Source organism: Oncorhynchus nerka, linkage group LG23 (genome assembly GCF_034236695.1).
Source record: "Oncorhynchus nerka isolate Pitt River linkage group LG23, Oner_Uvic_2.0, whole genome shotgun sequence".
Taxonomy (NCBI): domain Eukaryota; kingdom Metazoa; phylum Chordata; class Actinopteri; order Salmoniformes; family Salmonidae; genus Oncorhynchus; species Oncorhynchus nerka.
In genome coordinates, this window is record NC_088418.1 from 48,702,292 (window position 1) to 48,717,444 (window position 15,153).

General features: G+C 43.5%; 1 protein-coding gene across 2 annotated transcripts in view; it reads right to left on the reverse strand.

The window, feature by feature from the left end:
- Window positions 1-15,153, reverse strand: part of LOC115106107 (pleckstrin homology domain-containing family A member 5-like) — a 198,176-nt gene that overhangs the window by 48,389 nt on the left and 134,634 nt on the right. For both annotated transcript variants that reach the window (XM_065008185.1, XM_065008183.1), the window contains exons 5-8: window positions 10,050-10,226; window positions 6,498-6,639; window positions 5,192-5,296; window positions 1,595-1,667 (exon numbers count right to left, since the gene is read on the reverse strand). In XM_065008185.1, coding sequence (XP_064864257.1) covers window positions 1,595-1,667; window positions 5,192-5,296; window positions 6,498-6,639; window positions 10,050-10,226 — 497 coding nt within the window. The remainder of the gene's footprint in view (window positions 1-1,594; window positions 1,668-5,191; window positions 5,297-6,497; window positions 6,640-10,049; window positions 10,227-15,153) is intronic.

Here is a 15,153-nt window from a genome sequence, read left to right on the forward strand (position 1 = left end):
GGAATAGAGCATTATGGTCCATCTGGCGGAGAAAAGTCAGGAGAGATCAGAGGAGGGGAACTATCAGCATTCTAACAGGACAGTGGACACTGGATGTACCGGAAACATAAAAGGTGCCTACGAAGTTCTGACGCATTATCCTCAGTCTGGGTGTGTTAACCGTCTCAGATAGGACCATTTGGTCTGGAGTCTATCAGAGCATGACGGGATGTTCACTTTCTTTCTTCACTAAGAACCCCCAAATCCCGGGCTTACAGCATGTTACACAGTAGGGTACCCAAACCAGATGGAGCAACAAACCCGTTTCTCCTCGGGCAGCTTTGCCAAACATCTATAATTTCGCAGTCAAATTGAATCCTAACAGTGCAACTTGGTAAACAAACACACTAACTGGGGTGTGATAGCATAGCATCAAAGAGAGACAAGTAAACAATGATGGAATCAATCCCTCTCGCTTTTCAGAGTGTTACGTAAAGCTGGGTTGGATATAATGCCTACACGGTGTTGTAACACACCATCTGTAGAGTGCAGCATGACTGCAGCAAAACCAACAGAGCCCAAACCCAGCTTCAGGGTTTACTTTAAACAGGCAAGTACAGCAGAATTCCCCGCAGCTCTCCATCCCTGCGTCTGCCCCGCTCTCTCTCTACTGCTGCATTATTAACTGAGAGGAGAGGGAGCGAGATCGAGAAGATGAAATGAGAACGCAGCACATCCTCCTCCTGAAAGCAGCACCTCTACCCATATGTACATACTGTATTAGCTCAATGACCTACCTCGTACCCCTGCACATGGACTCGGTATCGGTACTCCTTTATAGCCCTGTTATATTTTTATTGTGTTACTATTTTCTTTTTTAGTTAGCAAATATGTGTCTTCTTTTTTTAACTACACTGTTGGGAATGGGCTTGTAATTAAGCATTGCACTGTCAAGTCTACAGCACCTGTTGTATTCGGCACATGTGAACAATAACGTTTGATTTGATTTCAAAATGGGCGTTTCACTAGATTCTACAAAGACGAAGCAAGGTGACCTTAACCTTTAAGCTATGTGATGATATGAATAGATTTGATTTGATCATTCTGTGGGAGAGAGAGATCCTGACCAGAGCAGAACCATCAGCCAATCAGACATGGTCATTCATATTCCCCCAACAACCTCTTTCCTTCCTGCCTTCAGATAGACACCATTCCTAGTCAAAACCTTACCCCTGAAAACTCATTGACAGACGGCACTTAAGTTCAAATGAAGTGAGTGAAGACGATAAGAGCGCGAGAGAGAGCTAGATGTTGTTATCAGAAAGCATAGCACGTCAACACTCTTTTAAGAGCTCTTCTCTCGTCTCTTGGTTTGCCAATAAACAGGAAATTCCCCTCTGGGCATGTCATGAAAGAGCTGGCTGATTGCACTCCGGGACCATTTAATTGAACAATTTATGGAAATTAAACTCTGAAACCTGGGAGAATTGTGTTACGGCTACGTCTGCAGCAAATACGTTTGCCTTTTACTGCTAGCTATGATGCACCTGGTGGATGTCCTATACTCAAACTTTGACCGTGTGTTGCGTTTTGAGTGTGTGTGTGTGTGTCTCACCTCTGTAGTAAAACAGGCACATGTCAGACAGCACAAACCACCTCTTCTTCCATAGCTTCATCCCTGTGCTGTCCTACAGGGTAACAGAAGATGGGAGAATCCAATCAGATACTGAGACAGAGCAAAACATGTTGTATAAGCGCTTCCTTGCCCTCTGATAAGCTAGGTGAGCCTTTCGACAATAAATGGCATATTGCTTCCATCTATTCAAGCATCCGCTATCAGATCTAGTGCATGGAGCGGTGTTCCTCAATACTGGTCCTGGATACCTATAGGCTGCGCTTGTTTTCCATCTAGACCTACCTTGATTTGCTGAATTAGATGCGTAAGTATAGCTAGGCTAGAACCAAATCCTGCACACCCTGCTGTCCCTCCAGCTCGGAGTGGCCAACTCTGTAACGGAGTTCAGGAAGCAACGTACACACTCCCTCTGATCCCAGACAATTTCATTAACCACAGCTATCTCCTCCCACTGAAGCTAATTGGCCCTATTTAAATTTATATTTTTAATAACTACCAGACAAGTTTCCCATTTCTGTTTTTATAGCTGTGTGTGTGTGCACTTTAGTTGCCTTTAGTCTCTAGATAATAAGCTCCAATCTTTTCTCTAAAACAATAATGGCTTCTCTTCTAACGTTGCCTTTCCTTTTTATTCATAACATAAATAATCTAAAGACTGTTTTGTGTTTTTCTTGTTTTAATTTTCAGCTTCTTTTGATGCACGAGGAGGAGTACAAAGCCTTGCCATCATAAATAAAATATGTCCCCTTTAAGAGAAGACTTTGGTTGTCAGGTTTGAGAAGGAGAAAAGGCAAGTGTTTCGAGAGAGAATCAATGCAGCTTTGAAAGGGTAATTCAGCATGGTAGAGAGGGAAGCATATATAGGAGAAAGGTTATTGACAACAGCTCAACTCTGGTTGGAAACTGAGTGATGCTAATGTTGATCGTTGTGAGTGAGTGTGGGTCTGTTTGTGTGCTGTGTGTGCTAGGGAGTCGAGACACATTGACAAATTGACCCACAGCCAGAGCTTGGTGAGGGAGAGGAAATGCTCAAGTTGCATTGTACAGGTTGAAAGATAATGAGCAAAATAGCTGAGCCACCACAAGGTTGGTCGAGCAAGTCTGTAAAGTGACCTGATTAATTGAGACAGAGAGAAAGCTACATCCAATCAAGGATGGTTGTCACTTTGCTTGAGGGACCAGGCCACCGTATCAGTACTAACTAAAACAAAAGACTCAGACTATGTAAATGAGAATGACAAAATGATGCATCAACATTTAGACTGAATACAATTGCCAGATAACAAGAGATTCATATGTTTTGCTGCAGGCCTTATAATAAGATACAGTTGCTATGTGTCTAAAAACTCTGCCACTATACATTGCACACGCCATCTATATTAGTCTTTGTGGTTAAGCCCTGGTTGTCGTGAGACTGTGCTTGCAGACTAGGTCTGAGTCAGACCGAAACTAGATAAAGAGAAGTAACCACTGTCTGGTTTTGACATGTTGATCTTGTGTGACAGTAGATAATGCTAATGAATTCAGGTTACCTTATAAGGTAACCTCAGCATATTGCTGCATACATACATTGACGTAGGTGATCATACCACCATGGAATGATCACATGTATAAAATCAGCTGGGCCCTTAGGTGGGGTGCAGAACACAGGTGTTGTGTTTCCGTTGTCAACTTCTGTCTGCAATTGCATTAATAAAGGTTTGATTGATTTACTTAAAGAAGATATTGTCCGATTGCTGATTTCCCCAATAAGCCAATGATTGACAAGGAACAAGGAACCTACCCAGACATCAGTTAAGACCAAATTCTTATTTACAATGACGGCCTACACCGGCCAAACCCGGACGACGCTGGGCCAATTGTGCGACCCCCCCCTATGGGACTCCCAATCCTGGCCGGTTGTGATAAGCCTGGATAAACCCCTATGACATTGTCAAGTTCCCTTTGAGTGTCTGTGTCTGTGTGTGTCTGTGTGTGTGTGTGTGTATACAGTCCCTTCGGAAAGTATTCAGACCCCTTGACATTTTCCACTTTGTTACATTACAGCCTTATTCTATAATGGATTAAATAAATAAAAATCCTCATCAATCTACACACAATAACCCACAATGACAAAGCGAAATAAAACAACCGAAATACCTTATTTACGTAAGTAGAGACTCTACATTGAGCTCAGGTAGACTCTGTTTCGATTGATCATCTTGAGCTGTTTCTACAACTTGATTGTCCACCTGTGGTAAATTCAATTTATTGGAAATGATTTGGAAAGGCACACACCTGTCTATATAAGGTCCCAGAGTTGACAGTGCATGTCAGAGCAAAAACCAAGCCATGAGGTCAAAGGAAATGTCCGTAGAGCTCTGAGACAGGATTGAGGCACAGATCTGGGGAAGGGTACCAAAACATGGAAGCTTGGCCAAACTGATCAATCGGGGGAGAAGGGCCTTGGTTAGGGAGGTGACCAAGAACCTGATGGTCATTCACAGAGCTCCAGAGTTCCTCTGTGGAGATGGGAGAACCTTCCAGAAGGACAAGCATCTCTGCAGCACTCCACCAATCAGGCCTTTATGGTAGAGGGGCTAGACAGAAGCCACTCCTCAGTAAAAAGGTACATGACAGCTCGCGTGGAGTTTGCCATAAGGCACCTAAAGACAGATTCTCTGGCCTGATGAAATCAAGATTGAACTCTCTGTCCTGAATGCCAAGCTTCACTTATGGAAGAAACCTGGCACTATCCCTACGGTGAAGCATGGTGGTGGCAGCATCATGCTGTGGGGATGTTTTTCCGCGGCAGGGACTGGGAGACTAGTCAGGATCGAGGCAAAGATGAACGGAGCAAAGTACAGAGAGATCCTTGATGAAAGCCTGCTCCAGAGCGCTCAGGACCTCAGACTGGGGCGAAGGTTCACCTTCCAACAGGACAATGACCCTAAGCACACAGCCAAGACACTGCAGGAGTGGCTTTGGGACAAGTCTCTGAATGTTCTATAGTGGCCCAACCAGAGCGCGGATTGAACCCAATCGAACATCTCTGGAGAGACCTGAAAATAGCTGTGCAGCAACGCTCCCCATCCAGAGCATCTGCAGAGAAGACACCCAAGTACAGGTGTGCCAAGCTTGTAGAGTCATACCCAAGATGACTCGATGCTGTAATCGCTGCCAAAGGTGCTTCGACAAAGTACTGAGCGAATGGTCTGAATATTGATATTATGATATGATATGATACTGATATTTTGTCTAAACTTGTTTTGCTTTTGTCATTATGGGTTATTGTGTGTAATTTGATGAAGAAAAATAACAATTGTATCAGTTTTAGAATTGTATGTGTGTGTGCAGGTGGCTATCCCCTCAAAGCCCTGCCACACAGACTCTCTCCTCAACCCACTGAGGAAGCCTGTGTAGGCTGCACACTTCCACCAACACCAACTCATCCTCATGCATACTGCAATCAGCCATTTGATCCGCTCAGGTTCTGCAATTCTCTGGACTATTTTGAGAGTCAATTGCAATGAAGAAGTCATTTAGTCCAGCTCTTCTATTCTGGGAACTACAAAGGATGTACAAACTTTCCAATACCTGTTTGTAAAGCCAGTTGCTCTTGACCGCCGGGGCATTGGGGTTCCTCTTAATAGAGTTGGACCTCTTGCCAAAGTTGTGGACCTTTTTGTAAGACCTTGAAGGCTGAAAATGTAAATAGATAAACTGTCAGTATACGGTATGTAAAAACATTTATATACAGCGCTGTGAAAAAGGTATTTGCCCCCTTTCTTTATTTTTGTATATTTTTGATACTGAATGTTATCCTTGGGTTTTCAAGGATGAACTGCTTGTTTCATGTCCTGCCACAACAATTGAATTGGGATTAGGTCAGGACTTTGACTAGGCCATTCCAAAACTTCTAATTTGTTTGTTTATAGCCATAGACTGTATAGCTGGGGACAATAAAAGGCCACTCTAAAATGTGCAGTTTTGTCACACAACACAATGCCACAGATGTCTCAAGTTTTAAGGGAGTGTGCAATTGGCATTTTGACAGCTGGAATGTCCACCGGAGCTGTTGCCAGAGAATTGAATGTTCATTTCTCTACCATAAACCGACTCCAACGTTGTTTTAGAGAATTTGGCAGTACTTCCAACCGGCCTGAACAGCAGACCACTTGTAACCACGCCAGCCCAGGACCTCCACATCCAGCGTCTTCACCTGCGGGACGTCTGAGACCAGCCACCCGGACAGCTGATGAAATTGAAGAGTATTTCTGTCTGTCCATTTGACCGCTAGATTTGATGGGTATTATGACACCTCCACCGTGGTGCTCTATGGTAACTCATCAATAATTACAGCTCATTAATAAATACATGCCACCAAGCAATACCTTTGGTCAGTGTAAGCAGAAGTAAAACATCATTAATTCATGAAAGCATGCTTTTCATTTGATCAAAGCATGCATATTTATACACCAATCTATTAAGCATTTATGAACTGTGAAGCTGTGACAGGGCTGGGATAATCCAGCATATATTATCTAATGTAGAGTCCCTGTTCTGATACTCTCTGTGGACTAATACGGCTCTCATAACATTGAACTAATGGAGAAAATGGGAGCGAGCACTGACCCCACAAGACACCTCTCAAAAACCCAGAACTGGGACCTCTGTCTCCCCTCTCACAGGCCCTTATTAGCCAAATCCCTCTTGTTACAGTACATTAATCCAACCCGGTCCTTGTACATGAACCAGAATTGCATGACATCCATTACAGTGGCATCCATGTGTTCTTTCGGAACCACCAACTTCTAACCCTCTCAGATCTATACTCGTGCTTAGGGCATGGGTCTAGTGGTCTGTTAGGGGTAGGGTGTCCAGGCCGACGTGGAGCACTCACCCGTGTGGCGGGGCTGCTGCCAGGGTAGGTGCTGTAGTCTGACCCTCCTGTGTAGTTAGACGCCTGGCTCATGGTGCTCATCGGGCGCTCCTTCTTCACTGGGTCGCTCTCCTCTGATGGAGCCTGCTCTGGAGCCTTTGGCCTGGGGGGGGGACGGACAGAGAAATACAGGAGGACATGAGAAATGCGACAAGACTACACAAATGAGGCTGGGACTCAACTTTTGTGGGATTAATGGGCGGGTTTAAGAGGCGACGCGGTTGCAGCTGTGTGCATGACACTGATTGCTCTGCGAATAAGCTGCCAAACCCTGCCGTTAGAGAAAGAGGAGAGAGAGAGAGAGAGAGAGAGAGAGAGAGAGAGAGAGAGAGAGAGGAGAGAGAGAGAGAGAGAGAGAAAGAGGAGAGAGAGAGAGAGAAAGAGGAGAGAGAGAGAGAGAGAGAAAGAGGAGAGAGAGAGAGAAAGAGAGAGAGAGAGAAAGAGAGAAAGAGGAGAGAGCGAGAGAGAGAGAGAGAGAGAGAGAGAGAGAGAGAGAGAGAGAGAAAGAGGAGAGAGAAAGAGGAGAGAGAGAGAGAGAGAGAGAGAGAGAGAGAGAGAAGGCAACAAGAGGCAGGCCCCATAAATCAAACCAATTACTCACTCCGTCTCACATCTGATATATTCCTCCAAGTCAGGCCACTTTAAATCGCCTGACAACTTTGCCTGACAAACTAAATGGCCTCAAAGTGCATGTCCCAGGCCAGTGGAAACCCAAAACCAAATGCAGGAAAGTTCAAGGACCCCCAGGATAAACTACCCAGCACCATAAAAGATTGTAATGCTTATAACAACAGTAACAAAAAATAAGCTAGGCTCGCCTATAAATCTTCCTATTTGCAGAGTTGATACATCTAGAGTTGTATTCAGATTAGTATTGTCTCTGAGCAGTGGCCTGTATTCTGTGATCTCTGAGCCTGTATTCTGTGATCTCTGGAGCGTGGAGAGGGGTCGAGAGAATATCTGTATCGGTCTGTCTGGGAGATAGTAAAGCTGGGTTTAAGGTCCCCACCTCACAGGAACAAACACCTTGAACATGAGGGTACACCGCTGATTTCAGCTCTGGTAACAGATAAGGTATGACAATCCACTCTCCCCTCTCCTGCCAGTTATCATTCCCTGAAGCTTGTCAAATATTATCCTACATTTTCGCTTACCCCATTCCTCTAATCTACTGTAATCGCCACCTCACCTCTCCAACCCGCCATAGAAACAGGTCAGCCTGTATGTCCGTCGGAGTCTGTGACATGTTTGGACCATGTGCATGACGCTTGCATGCAGGGACGTTGCAGGACTGGTCAGACAGGACAGGGTTGTTATGACAGGAATGTGAACGTGACTTAAAACATATGTGAACGTAGGGGCTAGGTTACTTCACAGGCGCACATCAGTTCAGCTTGGCGTTCAAAAACACAAAGGCCAGGCCACAAATAGGACAGCAACGGCTGTTGTTTACTTACACACAACGACACATACAGTCTTAACAGCACACGGAGTGTGCAAAACATTAGGAACACCTTCCTGCACCCCCCTTTTGCCCTCAGTACAGCCTCAATTCGTCGGGGCATGGACTCTACAAGGTGTCGACCGCATCCCACAGGGACAACTCCAATGCTTCGCACAGCTGTGTCAAGTCGGCTGGATGTCCGTTGGTTGGTTTGACCATTCTTGATACACACGGGAAACAGCAGCGCTGCAGTTCTTGACACCCTCAAACCGGTGCGCCTGGCACCTACTACCATATCCCATTCAAAGGCACTTAAATCTTTTGTCTTGCCCAAGTCTAAAGTGTCTCAAGGCTTAAAAATCCTTCTTTAACCTGTCTCCTCCCCTGCTCAGTCTATGTCACGGAAAGAGCAGGTGTTCCTAATGGTTTGTACACTCAGTATAGATCAACATTAAAAACCTATTTATAGTGAATTGCTAGACCGATATTTATACGTTATTATCTTCAAAGTGGATAATTGTCTTCACAGCTCATTTGACAGGATTAATCTCCATTGCGGCTTTACATTCCTTTATACGACACATGCCCGGGGTATTCCCCAAATGCTTGTTAAATGATGTTTCTGTGGGCTGGCGAAACGTGCGTGACCTTCCAAGCCAACACGGATTATCACGAGTTAATTCAAGCATCTGTGAGAAAATGAGGGATATTAACAGATATTAAATGACACTCTTCTTAGCTGAACCTGGAAAGTCTCCAACTTCAACGCTTGTCTCCAGCATTAACGTGTGTTTGCGCATTTCAAGCATTTCCAAGTGCGTCAGAGGCAGGCCCAGTGAATAGGTCTGTGAATTGCGGGGCAATTGACTCCTGTAGGAGTGGATGACATCAGTCCTGATGACAACATCAAAAGAACTGAAGAGTGACTCATACAAATCATGCTGAGATCATACAGTCTTTCTATAGGCAATCACTCTCCTTGTCACTTTTCACTCTCTCGTTTTCCTTTTCTATAGATCTCTTTGTTCCTCTCTCGCCTTAATGATGCTTCTCTATCTCCCCCAGGTCTTTATCTCTCCCGCCATCTGTATGGCTCCACCTTCCCCTCCTTTTCCCTCTCACACCCTCTCTCTCTCTCTCTCTCTCTCTCTCTCTCTCTCTCTCTCTGTTACCTCTGCTAGCAGAAATCCCTAGGAGTAAACCGGAGTATGACCTCTCTGAGAAGCGCTGTCGACCCACACAGCCAGGCTCCCAGATCATACAACCCCTGCCTCATGATCAATGGCCCCTGTGTGTGTTAGTGTGTCAGCAGGGAGGATAAGAGAGGAAAATGAAGATAAAGGTTACAAAACATGCCTTAGAAGTGAAGCATTTCTTAAAGCTGCATTGTAGTTTGTTACTGTCCGAAAGACCTGGGTTCAAATAGTATCGGTTTTCTTTCCAATACTTCTTTCTGTCTGGAGAATCAAATGGACAGAGTTTTGCATCTCCATGACAATTCCATTGCGCCAAGCAAGCTCAATCAATGATTAAGTATTTGAATGAAAATAAATACTATTTGAACCCATGTCTGCTGTCTGTCTATGCAGGGTCTGTTTAGCTAAATAACTAGTGACTGTGTGTCAGTATGAACACTGAGGCTATCGTTATCTGAGAGGTAAATGGTAGACCCCGTTGCGAGGAACAATTCTATAAATTGGCTCGGAGACAGAATGTATTTCACCCGTTGCGATCACACACACCACACACACCCACACACACACACACGATGAGAGCTAAGCTTAATTTTTTCTATTAAATATACTTAAAGACAAATCGGAAGGCACAAATAAATCTTGCACATCTTAGCATTAGCAATGCATAGCAGGATTTCAGGCAATCCAACACACGGCACACGCAGCATACGGGTTAGTGGTTGGACTGACTTAATGAGACAGCGGTAGAGGCAGGACTTCCAGAGAGATGAATTAGCTGGGGTTCTCCACAGAAAGACAGATGAAGAGGCTTATGCTTAATAGCAAGGAAGAGCAAAGCATCCACCCAGCCAATAGGCATGTATACTATATTACCTGTTTGATACAGGGTCTGTAACCGGGTGTGTAAGCGGGTTGACTGTGACAGGGTTGACTGTGACAGGGTTGACTGTGACAGGGTTGACTGTGACAGGATCTGTAACGGGGTGGACCGTAACAGGGTTGACTGTGACAGGATCTGTAACAGGGTGGACAAGCTTTGCAGAAGTCACGCTAGAAAACAAAAAGGGAAGGAAACAAAATTAACTGAATTAAAGAATAATATCAAACAATATTAACCTGAAAATATCAAACATATGATAAACTAATTATATGTAATCGTGACATTTAACAAATAAACATTCACATCAAACTGAAATGAAACTATAATTGTAGTCTTCAGGGATGTTCTCAGGCTACACACTCTCTAGATGCTTTTCCCTGAATATCCATCGTGAAGAGAACATTACAATTGCATTAATATATGCCATTTAGCAGACACTTTTATCCAAAGCTTAGTCATGCGTACGGGAGGTCCCGGTTATCGAACCCACTATCCTGGTGTTGCAAGCTCCGTGCTCTACCAACTGAGCTACAGAGGACCGTTGCGGTTTATATTACATAAGCCCATTACCTAGCGCTAATTGACTGTTCCCCTCTAGGCTACTGGCAGCTCTGTACTGTAATTAAGGGATGGGTTTGTTGAGAGGACAGTCCCTTCTCCTTTCCTACTCTCTACCACCAGTCTCTCTCTCCCTGTGCCGTATGAAGGCTGCCCCCTGCATAGCCCCTAGCTTTAGGGCTTCTCCCCTTGCTTACTTCCTACTCTCTACCACCAGTCTCTCTCTCCCTGTGCCGTATGAAGGCTGCCCCCTGCATAGCCCCTAGCTTTAGGGCTTCTTCCCTTGCTTACTTCCTACTCTCTACCACCAGTCTCTCTCTCCCTGTGCCGTATGAAGGCTGCCCCCTGCATAGCCCCTAGCTTTAGGGCTTCTTCCCTTGCTTGCTCACATTTGGATGCCACGCAGTGTTCAAATATATCATCATTATATGGTCATTTTGAGAGGCTTTTATCCAAAGCCACTTACAGTTAACACATGCTGAACGTGGCTCATGAGGTTATCACATCTAGTATTCAGGAGAATTACCACATCAGAAAGCTGACTCCCACCTAGCATCAAATACAGTGATCCTTTCTTATCTGATCTTGAAGCAAGACAGGGTTCATATCAACAGCTCTGATGGCAACACCACCATCGGTTTAATACCAAACCAGGCTGCCATCTTCCTTTAGCATGCAGCTTATGTGCTGTGATATCAATATCAGTTTCCCTACAGAGTGAAACTAGCTGATTGCTGTCCAGCCCCTTACCTCCCCTCAAACCTAACTGCAGTTTGGTCTAGCAGTAAATTGTGGCAAGGAGTAAACGTTCTCTGTGAATTGAATCATATATTTTAGTGGGGGAAGAAGATAGGGGAGAAAGCAGAGAGGATGATTGACAGGGATGGAGCAAGAGAAGAAAGAGGAAAGAGGAAGACGAGACCGAAGAAAGAGAGCGAGGAAGTGGAGAGTGAAAAGAGGAATGTAGAAGAATGTACAGTGCCTTCAGAAAGTATTCATGCCCCTTGACTTATTCTATATTTACGTCCTCATTAAAAAAAAAAAAATTCTCAGCCATCTACACACAATACTCCTTAATGCTAATTTATTGAAAATGAAATACAGAAATGGCTCATTTACACAAGTAACCCCCCCCCCCCCCCCCCGAGTCAATACTTTGTAGAAGCACCTTTAGCAGTGATTACAGCTGTGCGTCTTTCTCTGTACGTTATTAAGTCTCTGTCCACTATTGGATTGTGCAACATTTGTCAATTATTCTTTTCAATATTCTTTAAGCTCTGTCAAATTGGTTTATGATCACAGCTAGACAACCATTTTCAGGTCTTGCCATAGATATTCAAGTAGATTTAAGTCAAAACTGTAACGTGGCCACTCAGGAACATTCATTGTCTTCTTGGTAAGCAACTCCAGTGTAGATTTGGCCTTGTGTTTTAGGTCATTGTCCTGCTGTGTCTGGTGGAAAGCAGACTGAAATAGTTTTTTCTCTAGGATTTTGCCTGTGCTTAGGTCTATTACATGTATTTTTTATTCTGAAAAACTCCCCAGTCATTAACGATAACAAACATACCCATAACATGATGCAGCCATCACTATGCTTGGAAATATGGAGAGTGGTACTCAGTGATGTGTTTTGCCCCAAACACAACACTTTGTATTCAGGTACATATTTTTGCAGTATTACTTTAGTGTCTTGTTGCCAACAGGACGCATGTTTTGGAATATGTTTATTCTGTACAGGCTTCTGTCTTTTCACTCTGCCATTTAGGTTAGTATTGTGGAGTAACTACAATGTTGTTGATCCATCCTCAGTTTTCTCCTATCACAGCCATTAAAATATGTAACTTACCAACTTACCATTGGCCTCATGGTGAAATCCCTGAGCGGTTTCCTTCCTTTCCAACAACTGAGTTAGGAAGGACGCCTGTATCTTTGTAGTGACTGGGTGTATTGATACACCATTCAAGTAATGAATAACTTCACCATTTTCAAAGGGATACTTTTTAAATGTTTACCCATCTACCAATAGGAGGCCTTCTTTGTGAAGCATCGGAAAACCTCCCTGGTCTTTGTGGTTGAATCTGTGTTTGAAATTCACTACTCAACTGAGGGACCTTACAGATAATTGTATGTGTGGGGTACAGAGATGAGGTATTCACTCAAAATCATGTTACACAACATTATTGCGGACAGAGTGAGTCCATGCAACTTATGTGACTTGTTCAGCACATTTTTACTCCTGAACTTATTTAGTCTTCCCATAACCAAGGGGTTGAATACTTATTGACTCAAGACATTTCAGCTTGTCATTTGTAAACATCATTTCAGTTTGACATTATGGGTTAATGTGTGTAGGCCAGAGACAAGACACCTAAAATGTAATTAAATTCAGGCTGTGACACAACAAAATGTAGAAAAGTCAAGGGGTGTGAACACTTTCGGAAGACACTGTAAATGTTGCTGTGACGGATGACGAGAGCAAGGCCTCTCCTTTAGGCCCAGGGTCATCGCAGAGGTGGCGGACATTTTGAATCCAATTCTGCGTGCTGACTAAGTTGTGAAGAAAGACATGGCCATTAAAGTTGCAATATGCAGAAATCGTTCCACCCTTTCCTGGTTGCTAAAACTCTAATGGTTCGCCTAATTTCAGTTTATGTGACAAAATAAGCTAGTAAAGTGTAGAGAATCATTGTGCCATCTAAACCACTGAAATATATTTTCCATAACCAAAGACATTATTTCTTCAGTGGTTTGAAGCTTGGTTTCCAAACTGAAAGTAAAAAGATGCATAAACAAAACTTCAGAACGGGAAGCATAGAAATAGCTCACATAAAACAGATCTACCACTTCTTAAACTTGCTTTCAAGTGGAATGATAGTTCTATAACTCACCTTTCTATGTGCATTTGGTCAAGTCACCCAAAAAGTGACATATTGCCACTTTAAGACTCCATTCATTCAATCAATCAAATGCATTTATGAAGCCCTTTTTTTACATCAGCTGATATCTCAAAGTGCTGTACAGAAACCCAGCCTAAAACCCCAAACAGCAAGCAATGCAGATGTAGAAGCACGGAGCTAGGAAAAACTCCCTAGAAAGGCAGGAACCTAGGAACAAACCTAGAGAGAAAACAGGCTATGTGGGGTGACCAGTCCTCCTCTGGCTGTGCCGGGTGGAGATTATAACAGAACATGGCCAAGATGTTCAAATGTTCATAGATGACCAGCAGGGTCAAATAATAATAATAATAATAATAATAATAATAATAATCATCACAGTGGTTGTAGAGGGTGCAACAGGTCAGCACCTCAGGAGTAAATGTCAGTTTGCTTTTCATAGCCGATCATTCAGAGTCAGAGATATTAAAGAGTGGAAGACATCAAAGTTGGGGAAATAAATAGGACACTTGAAAGTATTACAATATAAATGGTGAAAGGGTATAAACTAATGAGCCAAGAAGTTAACTTTTCAATACTTTCTTTTGTCTGGATATTAGGCACAAACACAACACTACACTAAGTGACATTTCTGCACTATAAAGTGGCGCTCAATGGTTTGTGCCTGGGGTCTAAGGAGATTAAAGCAGAGGTTTATCACACTGGAAATAACTCATTACAGGGTCTGGCTGGACCACGAGCACTGATCCTATTGAGAAAGAGAGAGAGCGGGAGAGGGGAAGAGAGAGAGAGAGAGGGAGTGTGGGGTGTGGGAGGGACAAAGGGAGAGACGAAGCCTGAGGAGGAGAGTGAAAGAGGGAGAGAGGCAGGGTGGGGGAATATGGTCGGAAAGGCAGAGAGGGACTGTGGGCGACAAGTGGAAAGAGATGGAGAGAGGTTGATAGGGAGAGAGGATGTGTGGGTTGAAGAAGTGTAAATTGGTTATCAATGAGGAGGGCTTCCTTCAGAACACCATTAATCCACATTACACCCTCTATTACGTCTGTAGGGAAGGTGGAGGTGTGTGAGGGAGAGGTGACATTTATCTGAAGTAGATTACTTTTCATCCCCTATTCGCTTCGGAAACTTTCCTTTTCAGAGGTTTATAAAGATTCTTATACTAAAGTTCTATAAAAGGTGTTTTGACGTGTCAATCACCTGGGAGAACGGTGATGGTGTCGACCAGGATTCAAGGACAGCAGTTCAGTACAAAGAACGTTAAGCGAACACACTTTCAGAATGCAGTGCTGGCCATAAAGCAGAGGTTGCTCGACTCCATTTGATTCTATATCCAGTATATTATATCACCATTTGTCACCGGCTGCATTAGTCTCTCATATCCACTGTTATTTTTTTTATTTTTTTTTACTATTTTAATTTATTTCCGAATTTATCTTGAGTTGAAATTTGCATAGAAACGTTGTGTGTTAGCTTTTCACAACTTTTTATTTGTTTAAATAAGCACCTTGAAATGCATTTGCTGTGAGAAAAGTGCTATATAAATGAAGTTTGATTGATTGATAATACAGTCTTCAGACAGACAGAGAGAGAGAGAGAGACTGAGTGACAAGGCCGGCCAAATTAACATTGCTTGGTTATCCGCTCA